General features: G+C 39.5%; 1 protein-coding gene across 7 annotated transcripts in view; it reads right to left on the bottom strand.

The window, feature by feature from the left end:
• DMD (dystrophin) overlaps positions 1 to 20,477 on the bottom strand; it is a 6,826,337-nt gene that overhangs the window by 3,060,372 nt on the left and 3,745,488 nt on the right. For all 7 annotated transcript variants that reach the window (XM_078657819.1, XM_078657824.1, XM_078657821.1 and 4 more), the window contains exon 47: positions 15,804 to 15,953. In XM_078657819.1, coding sequence (XP_078513945.1) covers positions 15,804 to 15,953 — 150 coding nt within the window. The remainder of the gene's footprint in view (positions 1 to 15,803; positions 15,954 to 20,477) is intronic.

Here is a 20,477-nt window from a genome sequence, read left to right as displayed (position 1 = left end):
GTGAGAATACAATATCATTCCAATGTTCACTGTGGGATACTTGGAAATCGTTGCAGTCTACAATGTCTGATGATGCGTGAAAAGGGGTGTTACCCAGGAGATCCATTTCAGTTATACCTTAGTATTCACAGCCTTAGAGAGCAGATGCCTTCCAGATTCCTTCCAGATTCTTTGCAGATCTCTGTAGACTCCCTTATCACAGTTTTACCTGAACTTTGAGAGGTTTAAACCTCTATGCTGTCCTTGATTCATTGCTGAGTGTGGCTTAGGTTAACACTGACTTTCCTGACCCAAGAAGACTCTTAACCGTGCTTCGAAATGCTGACACCTTCCTACTTATTTTTCTCATGTATAGTCCTAATTTCCTTTATAGAATTTCCTGATTTTTTAGATCCTTTAGATTTTAGAATCATCCTTTGAGTTGGGCCTTCATATTTAGGTGATTTAGATTTACCCCCATATAGACAGCAAAACCTGAGATACTCTTCTGAGCTTCAGAATCTTTTACTAATACTTTGCATTTCTGTGGCTGAACTTCTTGTTTGCCGTAGGTTAGACCTTCCTATTGTAATTCTGTGCCTTTATAGGATGGTGTTAAGAGTCATGTATCTTAACTTGATTCTAAGTTTGTAATAAACTTTCTTAACCCTAGCCACTCAGTCCTGGTCTTTATTATGTAGCCAAATGGGTAACACTGTTAATTGGATTTGATTGAAGTAATGTACCTATCAGGTAGGAAATGAAAGATCCATTGGAGGACCAATAGTAAGTGAGCGGGCCCAGAAAACGCTGGATCAAATCTGGTAGCAGGTAGGTAGGATGATTTTCCACTGACGTGAAGGAGCTAGAGTGGCCTAGTTAGAGATTGCCCCAGCCTAGCCCAAATTCCAAAAGTCCATGGTTCAGTCAAAGCATTGATGGGTTTCAGCGGTTTTGAAACAAATTGCAGTAGCGAAACAGAGTGAGTATTAATTGGATTGTGTGTTACAATTGCTACGCTTAGAATGCATATTTTGCAGTGAGTGTGTGGTGTTCTGCAGAGATGATTTAAGTCATTGTGTGTATGTGGATTTTTTTTGTTAAATAATTTTTATTGAAAGAATGAACACAATTGGTAAACATAACTGGGAAAAGATATTAAAAAGAATAAGCATAAATTGTTAAAAGTTCTTTGAAAATGAATAAACTACATAGACACAGTTGTAATTATTATAATGAAATAATATAGTTGTATGAAAGGATGAGAAATAGTGTTATAACATTATAATATCTTAATAAAAAAATAAAAAATAAAAAGTGTGTTCCGTAAGAGAAAAAGTTGTAAAATCTGAATACTTTTGTGAAAGAAAAGAAAGTGAGAAGTGAGAGGAAGACAAGAGGGGAGAAGAGAGAGATATAAAAGGAGGACATATGAAAAAGGAAGAAGAATGAATATTATGAGATGGATGAGTGTGAGGACAGGAATATTGTAAAAGGTAACCATATTACATCTAGTTTAATCTTTTGATAAATAGAACAATGGGAGACAGATGCAATTCTATGTTCATCACAGATTAAATTCCATAAATATATAGGATAATTTAGAATTGTCTTTCCAACATGTTAATATAACTTTAAGTGCAACAGCAATAAAAAGGTCAAATAAAATATTTTTTGATGGGATTAGGTCAAAATCAAGAGATATAGTACCTATAAAGATATTATGTATAGCAAGAGGAACATCACAGGAAAAAAATCAATCGACATTTAGACCAAATAGCTTTCCAAAAGTTATGGACCTTAGGGCAGTAATAACGCAAGTGCTTCAGTGATCCTTCAGAGGAAAGACAAGACCAACATAACAGTGAAATAGAATGGTAAATTTGATGAAGAATGAGGGGAGTAATTACAACTCTATAATGATTGTGTAATTTTATCAGCTTTAGAGGTTTAGAAAATCTTGTACCATAAACGATCCCATTGATGAATAGACAGCGATTGAGATAAGTCACGTTCCCAAGATAATTCAATAGGAGATTAAGTACGGGTGATAGTGTGCGAGGATAGGGTTTTGTATATGAAGGAAGCACTGGGAATTGGATCATGAAGAAAATGAAATAATGGTGTATTAGGGGTAAACAAAGTAGGGATAGGACTGGGGTTGAATCCCTGTAGGCAGGTTTGAATAACAGAAGATAATGTATTGTATTGCTGAATGCAAGAATCAGGGAGATTGAATGTATCTTGGTGAATGTATCTTGGAGTTGGAGGAAAGACATGATCGAGTTATTAATTAACAATTGATGTACAAAGAAAATGCACGTTAATGTGGATCTTAATGCAGACAAGCTGAAGGCGTTATCGAGTCTGTCATGGCCTAAGGTAGGAATTTCAGTGTAGAAGACATTGAGTGTAGGTGTCTGCTATGTTGTGGTGCTGATCATGAGACGTCATCAAAGCATTGATGAGATAGGGACTTTATCTTTGTGTGATTGTGAGGTGTTTGGGATAGTTGATCTCAGGGCACAGGGAAGAGCAGTATCAATACGAGTGAGATCCCTCTGGTCGAGGTTTCATTCAAAGTGAGTATAAAATAGGTTAGAAAGTGTTGCTCCAAACTGTTTCTTGTGTGTGTGAAAGTCTTTAATTTCTTTAGAGAAGCAGATGGAGTTAGTTGTTGAAGATTCTTGCATTTGTTTTGCGTAAATTGTTGAGAGAATGCGCTCATAAAAATTGTAAGCATGGTGAGCTGTTCCAAGGAGTGAGATTGACATCATAGAGTGCTGTGCTGGTATAGGTTGGTTGGTGTAGAGAATCACTGGTTTTGGTTGTGTATGCTTTAGAGGGCTGAGCTGGGATTGGTTGTGATCATCAAGCATAGCAATATGGGTGGAAAATCATTTCCTGGTTTCAACAAAAAGTCATTGGGAATATTACATATTTTTATTGAAAATTAAATTCTTTAAAGCATTGCAAAACCTTGTGAAGGGAGATGTGACTGCGCCTGTTAGAAAAGGGGAATAGTACCACCCAAAGGTATGCTGTGTCATACTATGGTGATAGATGTGGGTCTTCACACATGTTTGGCTTGCACAATTGCATAAGATCACTGTGAATGATGGTGCATTGACATTTCCTCATTTAGGCACATTTAATTTGAGAATCTTTGAGCATTTAAGTAGGGCTCTCTATGACATGAAACCACTTCTTAGAGCTTCACAATACAACACACCTAATGCTTGGAAACATAGAGCCCATCTTAGACAAAGAGGAAGATTTCAAGAAAGGGTGGAGAAAGCCATATGCTGTTGTGCGGATGCTAGATGGGATGCATATCAGAAATCCTGGAGAGCTGACATGATTTAGGGAGCTAGACTATATCCTGCACTAACAAGTGAGGAAGAAGGAAAAGGTAAACGCAAGGATAGGAAAAAGAAAAAAGAGACAGAAGACACAGAGAATATAGCTGGGGACAGTGAAAGCAGTTCAAATGAGGATTTCATAACAGAATTATCGTTAAACCATCCACCTCCATACAATGTAACCCAGACTAGACCGGTAGAGCGAGTAATGTACTTATGGGTGAGACTTTTAATGTGCCTATGTCACGACTAAATATGAACCCAAATTCATTGGGAGAGAATTTGGGAATGACAGTCCCTTCAAATACACAAGCTCTAAATGCTCGAGATGCATTGACCATTCCTGTCACAATTGGTTCGATAGTTCCTTTGTAAAAGCCTGGATCAGTAGGAAATGTTACACATACTTTAGCTGTTCCTACTGGAATGAACGCTAAACAAAGCTATTCAACGGGCTCGATAATGAGACCAATTCCTTTAACTCCTATGGTTCCGACACAGGGGAATACTCCAAGTACTGCAAGTGTAGATCCTACATTCAGTCAGACAGGGTTTGACCCAACTAGAAGGTTCCACAGAGATCATCACCCTTTTTCCTACCTTGAATGAATGAACTTCCAAATGTGAACTACAGTACCCCTAGGACAGAGATACCTATGCGAATGCCAACTTCTGACATGTCTCTTTTGTATTCACAACCAAATGCAAGTAGTGGTACCTATAGGGGAAATATAATTCTTATCATTCCAGCAGAACAACCAGGTCTTACTGTCTGAGAAATGTATGATTGGCTTAGAAGTGAAGACACTCCAACTGAAGGTGGCAATCCTAGAACTAGTGGAGGGAATATTCAGGTCTGGGAGAGAGAAAGGGTTATGGATGTGTCTAAATTGGAAGTAGAAATAGAAGAAATGATAATTGGTACACTTGATACGTCACAATTGAATGCTTTTCAGCATTATGAACTATTGTCCTTGTTTGCTCATAGATATGGTATTGATTTTCAGAAATCTAAAACCTTACAAAAGTTACCGGTTAAGCTTTAGTGATAGAAATCTCACAAACATGAGATCGTCAGGAATGAAATTATAGATCAAGGAATGAATTGCCCATGTTCGAAATTTTAGTGAGTTATAAAAATGGGAAGGTGGATGGTAAAAGAAAAAGGAACCACAGAAAGTCAGGTTACTATTGCCTCAATCTGTAACAGAGGAAGAACATTCGGATATACACATGTTTCCCATGAGAGAAGTGCCTGGTGGAGGGTATGTCCATATACTTTTTGTAAAAATATCAAACATTTTATGGGAGCATTTGAATCCCTTATTTGAAATTTCAGAACAGGTGATTTGTGGGTTGAATGGAGAATTGCTGTCGATTGGCCTGCAGTGGATATAAGCAGATATCCTTTATCACATGTGTCATCTCTACTGGGAATGAAAAAGTATAATCAGGTGATTACATTTTTTACATTGAAAATACCTCCTAAAGAGATTGATTGGGTCAAGATTGACAGAACAACTCAATAGTCCAAAGAGTCAGTACAGACTTATTATGAGAGGCTGTTGCAGGCATTTGAGTTCAATGGGACAGTGACTACTGAGGCAAATGGACCTTTTCTTCACAGATTTGTATACAGATTAAAATCAGAGAATAGTTCCATGATTCAGCAGTATTTGAGTTGATGGTCAGATTAAGCTCATTGATGGGATTCTTGGATGGACCAAATACTGCTACGACAAATTGGAAATGAAACACATGAAATTGAAGGAAAAGTTAATGGTAGCACAAATGAAAGCTGCACAGTGAGGGAGTGTATCAGCAGGGAGTCCTGATGATGCAAGGTTGTAATAGGTTTCAGCAGCAAGGTAGAGGAAAAGGTGTCCCAATTGATAGGAGTACAGGTGTTGACATGCCAACTTTGAAGAAGACAAAGCCCTGCCACGTTTGTGGTAGGCTAGGGCAGTGGAAGCATGAATCACAATTTATTTCTGGTAACATGTCTAATGGGAATCAGGTTCAGGGTGGTGAATGTGTGCCACTACACGGAAATAATATGGTTCAGACACAGCAAGTACAGAAACAGAGAGTTCATAATCCCAATGTGCCCGGAGCTCAAGTGATGCCGATTCCACAAGTCCCAATGCCACAACAAAACACAAATGTCCAGAGATACAATGCAAATCAAATTCCAAATATAAACACCAATCCTTTAGTGACTATGACAGGTCAGAGATGGGAGGAGGATTGCGTACCTGCCGCAACCTTAGAGGTAGACCAGAGTGATCCATTTGTGGATGGTGAGGTAAATGGGAATCCCGTCCTATTCCTCATCGACAGTGGAGTTCCCCGTTCTACTATGAGAACAGTAGAGGTTCCCAACTTCCCCTCTCTGTGCCAAAGAATCCAAGTTGCAGGAGTATGGGATTCAAGTTCTGTCAATCTGCTTGGATGAGATCCCTTGTGTAAGCTGAATTGGTTCATTTACTGTACTGAAACAGATTTGAGTTTCAGACTCATGATGAAGACATTACCTTTAAACTTATTAGACTGAGATCAGACATCTGAAAGTACCCCATGTTGACAAAGGATGACCTGCCCTAAGAGCTGAGAGACACAGTGTTACCTGAAGTCTGGGACTTTTTAGGGAATGGCATAGGTCGCATCAAAGGTGTTGAACCAGTACGCATAACAGTGAAGCCTAATGCTGAGTACCCGAGAAACCCACAATACAATCTGACCTCTGAAACTATTGCTGGAATTAATCCTGTGATTAACTCATTGGGTGAGACATAATGAAAGAGATTATGGGGAGTCCATGTAAATTGCCCAATATGAGTTTGCCGAAATTCAGTGGTAAGTACTGCATTGTGCAAGACTTGATAAAGTTAAATTTTATTGCCATTTCTTGTTGTCCTGTAGTACCGAATCCAGATGTGATTTTGTTCCAGATTCCATGTGAGGATGAGTGGTTCTCTATCATTGATTTGTGTCAAGCCTTTTTCTTTATACGATTGCATGAGAATAGCCAGCTCCTTTTTGATTTACGTTTCGGCAGCCGTGCTTTGGAATAGTGCTGAGTCCCACATGGGTATATGGAGTGTCCGGCAATTTTCCATCAAGTACTCAAAATAGAATTTTATGTCCCTGATGATGCCCTATCACTCAGTCTTAGTTCAGCACCTTGACTACTTATTGGTGGCGTCAAATACACAGGAGGCCTGCAAAAGAGACACAATTGCTTTTTGAACCGCTTAGCTGAGAATGGCCATAAAGTGCCCTCAAAGAAGAAAGAAGTCTGGTACCTAGGACATCACATTAAGAAAGGAACAAGGAAGGTGTCACAAAAGAGAATCTTGATGAAAATGAATACGCCAACAACCCAGAAAATTGTCAGAATCTTCTTAGGAATGGTGGGCTACTGTTGAGAGTGGATTCCTAACTTTTCCCTCATGGGCATGTCTTACAAAGGCTGACCTACAAAGATGTGTCAGAGTAGGTACAATGGAATGACAGCTTTGTGTGGGCCTTCTCAGAGCTGAGACAATGTCTCTGCCATGCACCAGCACTGGGAATGCCTGAATATAATAAATGTTTTTCTTTGTTTTGCAGTGAGAGAGAGGGCTTCACTCTCTCGGTGCTAACTTAGAGGCACAAGAATGCTCACAGAGCCATAGCCTATTTTTCTACCACACATGATCCTGTAGCTGCTGCTTTGCACGACTGTCCCAAAGCCATTGCCTAAACAGGTTTCAGCATAGAGCAATGTGAGAGCCTTGTCATGGGTCAGCCTTTGAGATTGTTTGTCCCCCATTCTGTGGATATCTTGTTAACTCGTACCAGAACCCAATATTTAACCAATAGTCATCTCACCAAGTGCAAGCAAGAAATACTTGGTGCAGGAAATTTCACAATGAGGAGATGTACTGTACTTAACACTGCTTTTCTTTTGCCCATCCCTAGAAATTAATTTGTTAAAGGTGAAGTTGAGCATGACTGTATTGATGTTACTGAACTATACACCAAGCTGAGACCTAGCATATAAGATGTGCCACTTCCTGAATAAGATTATGTGATGTTTGTGATGGTTCCAGCTTACTAGACCATGATGGAACCTGAGAACTGGCTGTGCACTTTGTACTGTCTCAGGTGTGGTCAAAGTCTCCTGCCTTCAAGGAGTATTTTCAGCACAAGTGGCCGATTTGATTGTTCTTACTAGAGCATGATGCGTTTCAGACTAGCTGAAAGTGACAACTTTCACTGATAGTCAGTAAGGCGTTGGTGTCATTCATGACTTTGGACAGTTATAGTCACAACATGGGTTTATGACCTATTCATGGTCACCCATATGTAATGGTGATAGTGCCCATGGCCTTCTGAAGGCTTTACAGTTACCTGCCCATATTGCAGTTGTGAAATGTGCAGCACATTGAAATGACACAGGCTATGTGACAGTGGGAAATAGGTACGCTGATGATCCAGCGTGATAGTGTGCTCTGAATCTTTACTCCTTTAATTGGGAGTATCACACTGAAAAATCGGTTGCCACATATTGCTATTTGTTGTTGACCGCAGTTGCTACTTAAGATGAGGTTAAGAAGTTATAAGAAGTGTCAGAAGCAGAACAGCAAGGTTGGATTAGAGAAGGTTGTGTCAAAAGAAATGAGGATGACATTTGGGTTTCAGGAGATGGAAGACCTGCGTTGGCGGTTAGCTTGCTGTCTCCAATGATGCACATTAGCATAGACCTTCACACGTAGGTGTACACGCCATGGTGCATTTGTTTAGGCAAATATGGTTTAACCCAAGATTCAGACTGATGGCTGAAGGACTAGGTCACAGATGTGTTGATTGCCAACTGCAAAATGTAGGTAGAACAGCAGTAACACTGAGCAAAATAGGTAGATAAGGAGGTCTCTTCAACAGGATGCATCTGGACTGTGTGCATATCCTAGTGATTGTGTGCATTTTCTTATGTTGGGTTGAAGCGTACCCAACTAGGAGAAATTATAGTCTCAGAGTGGCTAAGTTGTTGGGGGGAGGTAATTCCGAGGTTCAGTTTCCTGACTTCTCTGGATTCAGACCGTGGACCTCATTTTAATAATGAGGTCCTGAAGATGTGATGTGCAGTATTGCAAGTCGGACAGAGGCTTCAGGAATTGTGGAGGAAGTCAATGGCACTTTGAATCCAGATTGGCTAAATAGTGTGCTTTCACATCCGTGAAATAGCCTGATGATTTGCCTATTGTGTCACTGCAGATAGGAGGAGAGGATTATCACCCCATTAGATAATCATGGGTAAAGACCATGAAACTGCCAGCTGTGCCTGTGAATGCACTTGTGAGCCTTATAGATGACATGATTCTTGATCACTGCAAAGGACTGGCTGATGTGGTGCATTCGGTATTTCACCAGGCAGGAGAGACTACCGCTCTGCCTCAACAGAAGCAATGCCATGATCTCAGTCCCTGGTGACTGGGTTATGATGAAAAAGCACATGCAGAAGTCAAGCTTGGAGGCTCTGTGGCATGGCCCCTACCCAGTGATTCTGGTCACTACAACAGCTGTGAGGTCACCATAACTGGATACACACTGCTCATACTGTCATACGCGCAATGTCCCTGGTCTGCTTGATGATATAGCAGCACCTTTTTCTTATGTGCTTGTGGTTATAGTGAGACAGAGGAAGCATTTTAGCCAAGTTCAGTACCCAGAGACCGGTGGTCAAGAAGACAGGAGAGTGAGAGACAATGTTTGTCTGAAGTGCATGCGCCACAGACCATGATGAAGAAGGGCCAACAGTAAGGAGATCAAAGAAAGCTAGAGTACCTTGTCAGATTACTCTAACGTGAATGGACAAACCTACCTGTCAATACCTGGGAGAGAGTATTTTGCACCTTTTGCTATAACAATTCACACCTAATGTATCCTCCTTGAACTGAACTTTTGTGGCAGAACTGAGTTTTGAAATTGCATTGCCACTAAACAGACTGAGCCAATTTGTCCTGAAAGTGGTCATTAGTGAGTTTGCACTGAGCATTTATTAGAGAGAGAACTTAATAGATTTGCCGAAACTTCAAAGAATAGTACCAAGGCCAGAGTCTGCTGAAGGAGCGTAAGGTTGTTCCTTAGAAGAACATGGAGTAGGGCTAAGGAAGTCTCACAAAGATCATTGTACATATTTACTGGAAAAGACATTTGAACTTTGCTTTGCTATTTGCACAAGTGAACATTAACTGAAAGGATTATGCTGTAATCTTCTAGTGAAAAGGTATGACATCAGAAGAATTCATGGAGCCTGACCCATACACTAGAATACATTAGTACTAATTGTTTTGCTAGTAATTTAGAATTTGCCCAATTCACCACAGGTAGAGGAGCTTAGGTCTACACTTACCCCTCCGACACCACTTCTTACTGACAACATTTTATCAGCAACAGATGAGAAAGACGTACACGTAGATGTTTCTAGAGGAGATTATTCATTGAATGTGTATTCAAAATTGCTTTATGAATATGTTGACACAGTGAATGCTAGGGACTGATAAATTTGCATGCAATTGCCAGCATCAGTTGCTGAGGGGATTACATATCATCATCTCCCTTTGACTTATGGAGTTACCAGTAGCTTATTGTTGAGCTTAATCTATGGAAAAGGTCATTTCCAATACTATTTCTTTAATCATCACTTGGTTCTTTCCAGGAGTACCTGTGCTGAAGCACTTGAATTGACAGCCTGATGCTAAACATTCTGATATAGTGGGACACTTCTTTAGACCCACCATAACATTAGAGACAGTTTACACACATAGACATCACTTAACTTGTTCCTTATGATGTTTAGAAAAGAAATTCATAGATTCAGTAGCAGACAGATGAAGAAACATATTAGCTGAAGCAACAAATCCTTTAATAGTGCCACCATGGGATAAATACGAAAGTGAACATAGGCTAATGGGAAATATGGCAGCATTATCTTTAGATTGGCAACATAAAGGGAGATTATGCTAGGTTTTGAGGCTCTTCGTGAAGGTGTGCAGAGTGGGTGAGCGTCTGATGTTGATCGGAAGCTCGTTCCAGGTTTTTGCCGCAGTGTAGGAGAAGGCTCTTCTGCCGGCTTTGCATTTGCGGATGCCCTGGGTTTCAGCGAGGGCAAGGTCAGCGAAGTGGAGGTGTCTCTTGGGTACGTGGAAGGAGACTCTTTCGTTGAGGTTTTGGGGGCCGGTGTTGTGGAAGGATTTGTAGGCATGGGTGAGTAGCTTCAAAGGTTACTCTCTTCTCGACAGGGAGCCAGTGGAGGTTTCGCAGGTGTTGGGTGATGTGTTCATGTCGTGGGATGCTGAGGACGAGTCTGGATCCAGTGTTGTGCATGGTCTGGAGTTTGCGGAGCAGGGATTTCTTTATTCCGGCGTTGAGGGCATTCCCGTAGTTGAGTCTGCTTGTCATGAGTCCTTGGGTGACTGTCTTTCTGGATTCAGTGGGGATCCATTTAAAGGTCTTGTAAAGGATGCAGAGGGTGTTGAAGCAGGTGGAGGTGATGGTGTTGATCTTTCGGGTCATGGTGAGGGAGGAGTCAAGTATGATGCTGAGGTTTCGGGCATGGTCCGTGGGAGTGGGGGGGTTCTGAGGGCAGACAGCCACCAGGTGATGTCCCATGCTGAGGGGGTGGGTCTGAGGATGAGGACTTCTGTCTTCTCCCAGTTTAGCTTCAGGCAGCTCTGACGTCTTTCATTCCTTCCAGGAAGCTGAGGCTGGTGTTGTGGGGATCCTTTGTGAGGGAGAGGATGAGCTGGGCGTAATGTTTTTGGTGGGGGTGGTGGGGGTAAAGGGTGGGAAGTAATTTATTTTCAATTATTTATTAATTAGTTCATTTATTTTAATGAATTGATCATTCATTATGGTAATTGTGTCATTTTCTTTTTTTAGGTGCAGGCTGTGGGGTTAATAAGGGCAAAGGGTGGGAAGTAATATATTAGTTGTTAAATATAATTAAAATTCATTCTAATATTGTTATTAAAGTTCAATTTTAGGTGCGGGTTGTAGGGATTATAGGAGTTAAGGGAGGGAAATTAATTAATTTTAATGAATTATAATTTGGTTTTTAATTAATAATATTTGGTTAATTGATAATTAATTATGTTAAGTGTGCAAATATATATTTTTCAAATTTTAGATGTGGGTTCTGGGTTTTGTAGGGGCATGGGGTAAAAACTAGATACATTTTAAGAAATTATTTTATTTTAATTAATAATAATTATTCATTAAATAATTAATTGTGTTATGTGTTTTGTGGGAGTATATTGTGGGAAGTAATTATAATTAATTAATAATGAATATTTAATTAATGAAATTTAATTTATTGATGCATATTTATATTAATACTGTAAATAATTTTTTAGCCGCAGGTTGTGACTTTAGTGGTGTTATAGGGGAGGAAGTAACTAAACTAAATGTATGTAATAATTAATGTTTTTGTTAATAAATAATTTCTAAATAAACACATTTATTTTTATGAAAATCATTTTTGTATTTTATTTATAATAATATTTGTTGGTATTTCTGATATGTATTTAACATTATAATAAGGCTCCCTGTTTTCCGTTTCTAATGATTTTTTACAAAACATTTGTTTTCTTGTCTGTATTTATTTTTAAAAGTGGTTAAAAACGGACATTGGGTTGCTTTTTGAGTAATTCTAAATACTGTCTGCCATGACTGCCAGGCCAATAGCTGTGTTGATTGATAAATAAGGGGTAAAAAAAATAAGGAATTTTAGTAAAGAGGCTCTAACAGTAGTAGTTATGCACAAGGTTGATACTTAAATCTGCATATTTTCATATATGTGCACTAATGTATCTGCTGCGGGTGTTCACAGCATTGAAACCTTGCAGACATTCAATTCTGAGTGCATATTTATCGGTTAAATAAATGTGGAAATATACTAATTTCAGATGAATTTTTCAAACCCCAAAATAAATATGAATATATACAGATAAAATTAGCAAAAAATTAATATGAATAAATGGAGATGGAAATGGCAAAAAAATGAATACCATAAAACCGGGAGCCCTAATTATACATTTTTATTTTTACATTTTAACATTTTAAAATATATATATTTTGTCAACATATTTATTATTTTTTATTTACTTTGTTATAAAAATATTTTTATTTTGTTTGTTTGTAATGTTGAACTCAGTGGGGTGGGAATAATAAATTGTACCCCTCAGCAATCCAACACTTTCCCAACTGTTGTACTGACTGGAGTGGGAATAGTAAATTGTACCCCTTTGCAATCCAGCGCCTTCCCTACTGTTGTACTAACTGGAGTGGTAAGAGTAAATTTCACCCCTCCGCAATCCAATGCTTTCCCCACTGTTGTACTGACTGGAAAGGGAATAGACCTCACCTCTCCTGGACCCAGCTCAGGAAGATGGAGGCCCCGCTCTGTCCGTCGTTGCCCCAAAGCAAGACCTGAGTCAGGGTCTAGTCCCTGGTCAATCTGAATGTGAGACACACCAGTTGATACAGAGGAATATGAATACAGACTAATATGTCCATCCATATCCTTTTCATTATTTATCAGCATATTCTTTTTGTATTTACACTAGCGGTAGCAATTTAGTAGAACAGAGGCCCTGAAGAAAGCCGTGGGACCACTTTCCCTACTGGCTGAAACATGTTGGCCCCTCGTGGCAGTTAATTATTTGTTTGATACTGCCTTATTGCACTGTTCATGATTTTAATTAGGGGAAGAGACAGTATTCTGAATAAAACGTTCCCTTTTTTGTCTCTTCACTCTATTTTATTCACTACCCTTTTCTTTTTTTGCACTGCACTAGTTCCCATATGATTCTATTTCTCTCATGGTCAACACAGTGATTGTGGGCTTGACCCATTGAATATTTACAAATTGGGTGTGGAAATGGTCTCAATGATCAAGAGACAGACCGCCCAAGACTTTGGATGGCCAAATGAGATTATTGATCATCGCATGACATTTGATAGGAATCCATTAACCACATAGATATTTCTTTTGAGTCTCACCAACAATCACTTGCGGTTCTGATTTTTGTTCACTGTTATGTTTTTTGTTTATAGGCTTCACAGGAATTTTGTATCCTTGACTGATTTGGTAACAGTCATGCCTCTTTCACAGTCCATTAATTTGGCTTTTGTATTAGACCCCTGGTTTTCTATAAGTGTTGTGAATAGTACACTCTACCCTTCCGCAATCCAAAGCTTTCCCTGCTGTTGCAATGACTGGGGTGGGAATAGTAAATTTTACCCTCTCTGCAATCCAATGCTTTCCCTATTGTTGGACTGACTGGAGAGAGAATAGTAAATGTTACTCCTCTGTAATCCAGAGCTTTCCCTACTGTTGCACTGACTGGAAAGGAAATTATTATTTTTTTGTTCATTATAAATTGTATTGTTGTATTAAGTGTAGTGGGAATAGTAAATTGTAGTATTTTGTAACGTTATATTTTAAGTAATTTTATAACTATTGTAGTTAGAATAGTAAATCTTATTTTTGTGTGGTGTAAACTATTTTCTTACTGTTCTGTTGTTTTAGGTTATAGTAATTATGTTCATATTTATTTAATAGAATTATTTTTTAATGTGGTGGGAAATGTATATATTTATTTTAATTTGTATTAATTCATTTCATGTTTAATTTATATAATTATGTGTTTGATTTGTTATAATCATAATGATAATAATAATAATTATAATAATAATATAATTAGCAATTTATTTTGTTTACAACTTAATTTTAATTAAATTGTCAAGTATGTGTGTTGTTTAACTTTTATTTTAAATTAAATTGATTACCTTTATTATTTTATGTTTTTGATATATTTAAATATGTTTACATATATGTTTGATCATATTATGCTATTTAAGATTTTTTTAAATATATTAATTAAAATATTAGTTTATATTTTTTATATATGTATAATTTTATTTATATATGTCTGCGTTTACATTTTTTAAAATAAGTTTATTGGTTGTATTTGTTTGAATATATATTTAAATATTTTTTATAACATAAAGTTATTATTTAATTTATGTTATTTAAATTTTTTAAATTAAATATATTTTAAATTCGATATTTAATACAACTATATTATTGTAAGCAATTTAGAAATATATATATTTTGGACTTAGCTGTTTACGTATAGGGAGTCAATATTTTTGCGTTCTATATTTTTACCTCACTATTTTTTACATCTATATTTTTGTGGTCGATATTCTGTCAGTTAACCAACCAATCTGCACAGACCGTGCAGCCTTTAAAATTCAATGTAAACAGGAAATTCTATCAAAATCCCTAATTACCACAAATGCACCTGTTGTCTGTTAGAATGCAGTGAATGCAAGAGCATGTATGCAAACTTATTTGAATAATTGTACGTTTTGATGGACATACCCATTTATCTGCATATCATAAAACCATTGCTGATTCAGGAAAGAAAGGGTTTCCAGTTAAGACTTGTTATCTTGATGCTCAAATACCCAAATGATGGATCAACTTTACATGGCTGCTAGATTCATCACAATAACAAAATGTGTTATCGTATGTCTTTGATTATATCTATATAAAGTTTAAAGGTGTTAAAAAAACATTTCGCTCTCAGTTTCATCATTTAGAGGTCAATCATGCTGTTAGGTCTAAAAATAAAGCCTCACTCACATAATGACGATCGATCATAGTGATTACATGAATTCCCTGTCACGGTCACTAAAACATTGGCTGTTGATTGTTTACATAACGGTAACGCAATGCTTTGACTTCCACAACACATTTGATTAAAGATTTCATCAGGGTGTAACATGCTCTAGAAATCGCAATATAGAACAACTAAACGAAATGCAAGTGGGTGAGAGTGAAGGCCATATCCAGTTTGAATGCTCAATCACTGAGATTTTTTTTCGATATTTTATCTGTCTTCTCTGTTCAATCGTTTTCCTTGATGGGTCAGCACATTCCAAATAGTGGAAATAAAAGGAGCCCTTGAACAAGCCTTCACGTAACAAGAAAATGCTTCACATTTAAACTGATATAGGAAATTGCATTGTAGGGAAATTAATGATACGATTAACAAACACTCAGGACCGACAAATCTAATTGTGTTCAAAGTGAGTATGTAATAGGCACTTACACCATAGTCATATCCAAAAATTACAAAATGCAACTCCTACATAATATTAATACGTTCATTTCTTTCATAACATAGATATTAAAAAAAAACTGTTCAAAGATATTTCCACTGCAAAACGAATAGGCACGAGTACGTTTTAAAAATGTGTGTAAGCACACGTCCACATTTCCTTTGTATATCAGTGTATTAGCAGTATCGGATGTACATACATTAAGTCACTGAACATTTTGCTTAGAGAGTCTGGCCTCGGTCAGCTAGCCGCACATGCCAAGTGTAGACAGCTGCAATAACTAACCTTTATCCAGCGATTGTTTGCTTCATCGAGTCCACTTTCCACGGTCTGCTTTTCTTCAGAACTCAGTGTAGCACTTTTAAGTGCCTTTCCTCCACTCTCATTTAAACGTTTCAGAATTGCTCTACGTGGGGGCAGCTCTTCAACTCTTAACTGAAACATTAAATTAGTTCAATTAATTCACTCCACCTTTTAGTTCAATTACACCTTTCAGATGCAAATAATTACCCGAGTTATTGTTCATTATTGGTGTGGTAACTATGTATGAAAGAGCTTACACAACACATGTATATACAAGAAGTGTACAAATAAACCAAACAGAGGCAAATTTGTAACTGGAATGTAAAGGTCAAAGTCCATGTTATAATCACAACAGAGCTTAATTAATTTGGGAACACGCTATTTAATGCCTCATTGGTTCGATTATATAACCACTATACAGAAGGAACGGGGGTTGAAGCAAACTCCCAAAGCCAAATTATTGAGATCCAGTCTCTCTGCACAGTTTTAGCACCTTGTGTTTTAGAAAAGATTATCCGCCTTTTTTCTTAACTGCACTGTTATCCACTGAATGTAATATGCCCTCGAATGAACCAAAAAGGTAGATGCCAAGAATGTAGTTTTGTATGTAGACAAGAACCCCGCACAGGGAAAACTGGATACCCTGTGCACATGTGCATTCTTTTATTTTTGTCCACACATGGGGACATATTATTTCACCTACTGCCCCTTTAAATCTGGGAGTGGCTCGTTTCCTTTCTGACCTATGGAAGGGTTTTTTCTCTCACTATGCTGGATGAAATATCTGACCATTCCTAGGCTGAAAACTGTTTGCGGCCATTCCTAAACTTCCCATAATAGTCAGTTCTTGAAATGCACTTATTGAGTGGGATTTATGGGTGTGGAGAGCTATGCACTAATGACTGAGATCCCCTCACTTATAATGGTGCAGCCAGACATGTTTTTGTGAATTCATGGCAAGCATAATTAAGGAAAATTGGTCATAAACGTATGCTTCGAGCCAAATTCACTTTTGTGAATAGGTTGCACCGTGTTCTGAATACCATTTACAAAAATGCCACCCATTTGAATTTATAACAGTAACTCCATACAGTGTAAAATAATTTATTAAACAATATTTTGAAATGACTGTGTATCTATCAGGCCTTCTGATTTCTAACTACTCCAGTAGGAGAGGGTTCCATAATTTTGATCCACTGAGAAGAAAGACAGTGGTCCCAATGTTCTTGGTCAGAAAAAACACAGACTTTGATGGGTTAATACTCAATGAGTAAGAGATCATCTACCAATGCACAGGATCAAAAGCTAAAGGGGTGCCGAAGTCCCAAGGTTTTCCATCATCTGAATGTTCAACTGCACCAGAATGTTTGATTTTTCAGAAAATAAGTGTGTTTCTTCTGTGACTGCTCCCTACAACATGCTTTCATTACTCTATGACCAAGCCTGAGAAGGACCAAAGTTTTGTAGATTGAAGAATTCATGTATGCAGTGGCTATGTATGAAGGAGATGAAAAATTATGTAATGCTTCCTTCACTAAGTGGCTAGAATACACACAAAAGTGTCTAGGCACCTAGACAAGTTTTACTCATTGGCTGTGTCTCACATCTTGGAGCAGTCTCATCCCTGGCCAATACCACTTTCCTCACTGACGACAAATAAATCTTGCGTTGTGGCTTACGTTTTTCTGGAGGAAAAAAACAAAAAACAATACAATCCTTATATCACTCTGTCTCTCTTTTGAGGATTCTAAAATCTTGAAATCTGTGAACTTTTCTTTGATGTTTTGAAATTCAAAAGCATTGCAAATAAATCCAAAAATAGACTCCTACAAGAGATCCGCCAAGGCCATTTCTTTCATAATTCCCATATTGCGACACGATTACTCCTGGGCCAAATGAAAAGTGTGTAGAAATAGTACAATATAAAAAAGTCTACAGTTTAAATTTTCTTACCCTCTCTACTCACCCAACCACCACCCTTTGCTCGCTCTGTTTCTTCCAGTCTCACTCTGCTTGTATATACCTTACCAACCATCCCACTGTCCCTATTCTCCCATACCTTTTCTTTGTTCCTCCTTTTCACCATTCTCCTTTTCACCACAAAACCTATGTCTGTGCACCAAATGATATTGTACAAATACAGAGCTGCCTATAACCAGCTCTATGGAGGCTTCTTCAGAGCTCAGTTAAGAGCATTGCATGATCCCAAATGCCATCTACCATGTCAATGTTTTTAATGAATCCCTGAAATCAACTTGAGGAATGTGAAATATAATTATCATCAACATAAAAAGCTTTTTAAAGGGGCTTGGCCAACTGCCGGGAAGATGGCTGCACACTAATGTGGTCCCGGCTCTCACGTCTAAATCCTTGAATATCCACCTTTAATCCTGTGGCCTAGGTGGGTAAACTCGACCCGGGTGCGGGCTGAGGGTGTCAATGGCTGGATTGCCCAGACGAAATGAACCGACTCGTGGTTCTGTCCCCACTGAGATTTGTGGCCTGAGAGCAGCCGGAGACCGCTTACACGCATCAACGTATAGCCAAGAGGAATCTGCAACATTCAGACTGCCAGCTACTGGAAGATATCCGCTGAACCGGGTGACTCTGTGATCACAGTGACAACATCGCACTCGGAGCCTGGACCTGGGAGGTTGGTGGCCTGTCCCAGGCGCCGAGCTGCTGCCTCACCCGCTCCAGACGCAAAGCAGAGAGAGCCGAGGAGGAGCAGGTTGGTCCAGTACCTGGCGGAGAGATGCCATGACTGGCTGGATAGAGGTGGCGCTGACTCAGCAGACAGCCCAGTACTGACTAACAGCGTGGGCCCGCATGGTGCTGTGTGGCCAGCACCCAAGTGGTTGCTCCCTGTGAGTAGCGGTGAGTGGGGGCCTGAGTAGCGATGAATGGGGACCCCGTGTATTGAAACCAGTCTTCAGGCGGCCAGCTATTAAAAGTCTACAGCGACCCAGGGGAGGTGCCCCACTACAGCTTCCATCCAAGGGCCCAGGTGGCGCATGTGGTTGCAGTGGTGGGGAATGCTGCAAGGGGGCAACTGACAGGCCGGTGGGGACACAGGCTGTGGGGATGCCCTGGGCCCTATCCCCTCTTATACAGTGACATAGCTCGGAGCTGCCACCCTGGTACAGCCATGTCAGGGAGCAAAGGGGGCCGTGGATCGCACCAGCAAAAGCTGGACATGGTTTCTTGGCACAACGCCCAAGAGTGGACAAATGCCCATCCTGATATGGTGAAGGACACGAAACAGGCATCCACGGAACAAGGCTCCCCTTCCCTACGGGGAACATCCTTTACCACAAATCTTTTACAACGTGGTACCATTACCATGCAGGTTTTACAACGAAAGTCGTTACAACGACTTGCGCTGGAGGGCGCTGTAGGATAGGGAATAGTTTAATTTACTATCCAACACCTTCCCTACTATCCACGGGGACTGGAGTTGGAATAGTAAATTAAACTATTCCACTATCCAACGCCCCTCAACGCAATTCATTGTATCGACTTGCATTGTAAAACCTGCGTTGTAACGGTACGCGTGGTAATACCACGCGTTGTAACGACATACATCCTTCCCTACAAGACATACTAGAAGCGGTCACAGCGGTGCGTACATCGCTAGAATCCTAAATTGATACGTGTCCATTAAAATCTCTATACTACATGCTGATCTCAGGAGAATGGACGACCGTGTGCAAGAGGTGGAGGGGTGGCACAGGGCCTTGCTAGCACCACAAAGGCCCTGGAAAAACACATTCACAAACTGCAATCCACCAATAAGGACCTTGCAGAACACCTAGATGACTATGAGGGGAGAGCCAGATTGAGCAATGTTAGAATTCTGAGAGTTCCTGAGAGAGGAGAGGGGCCCACCACAAATCTATTTGTCAAGGAGCTTATCACCCAGTAGCTACAGCCCAAAAAACTCTCCAAATTCTTCCCCATTGAAAGAGCACACCGTGTTCACGGTGGCCGACCTTAACCTTGTCAACCACCCAGGCCAATACTTGCATGTGTCTTTAATTTCTGAGACAGGGATGTTATTTGGCAAACTGCATGCTCTGCCCCTCCTCTCAGAGTTGAGAACAATACTGTCATATTCTTCCCTGATTTTACCATCAAAGTACAAAAGCAACGAATGTACTTCCTCGAAGTCAAAAAAGCCCTCAGAGAAAAAGCGCTGATATATGCAATGTTGTATCCTGCAAAAGGGAAAAACGTGGTTCTTCACAGAGCCTGCAGCGACCTGGGAGTGGCTGGATGACTGGCGGAAGGTTGGTGAACCAGGGCACAGAAGAAAACTAGTGAACGCCCAGAAGCGGACTGTGTCCGGCCCAGAAGAGTAGAATCTCACTGATAAAGACACTTCCGCAGAGACATAGCCTACTCCACCTCAAACTGTGTCACTGAATCACCTTCTATTAGACCCACGAGGAAGTGAACTCTAGTTTACGCCTTTCACGTCGATTACTCAAATGGCTGGAGGATTCAGAAAAAGTCATCAGCGAAAGTTGGTGGACAATGTCGGACGGGGGTTCCTGGAACGAGTGACTTCTGCGGCAACACCGGCTGAGTGTACCAATGTCGAACTTATTTATATTTACTCCAGGCTGCATTGAGAATGATTGAAATGGGGGTTGG

This window comes from Lissotriton helveticus, chromosome 8 (genome assembly GCF_964261635.1).
Source record: "Lissotriton helveticus chromosome 8, aLisHel1.1, whole genome shotgun sequence".
NCBI classification, from domain to species: domain Eukaryota; kingdom Metazoa; phylum Chordata; class Amphibia; order Caudata; family Salamandridae; genus Lissotriton; species Lissotriton helveticus.
This window is presented reverse-complemented; position numbering and strand designations above follow the sequence as displayed.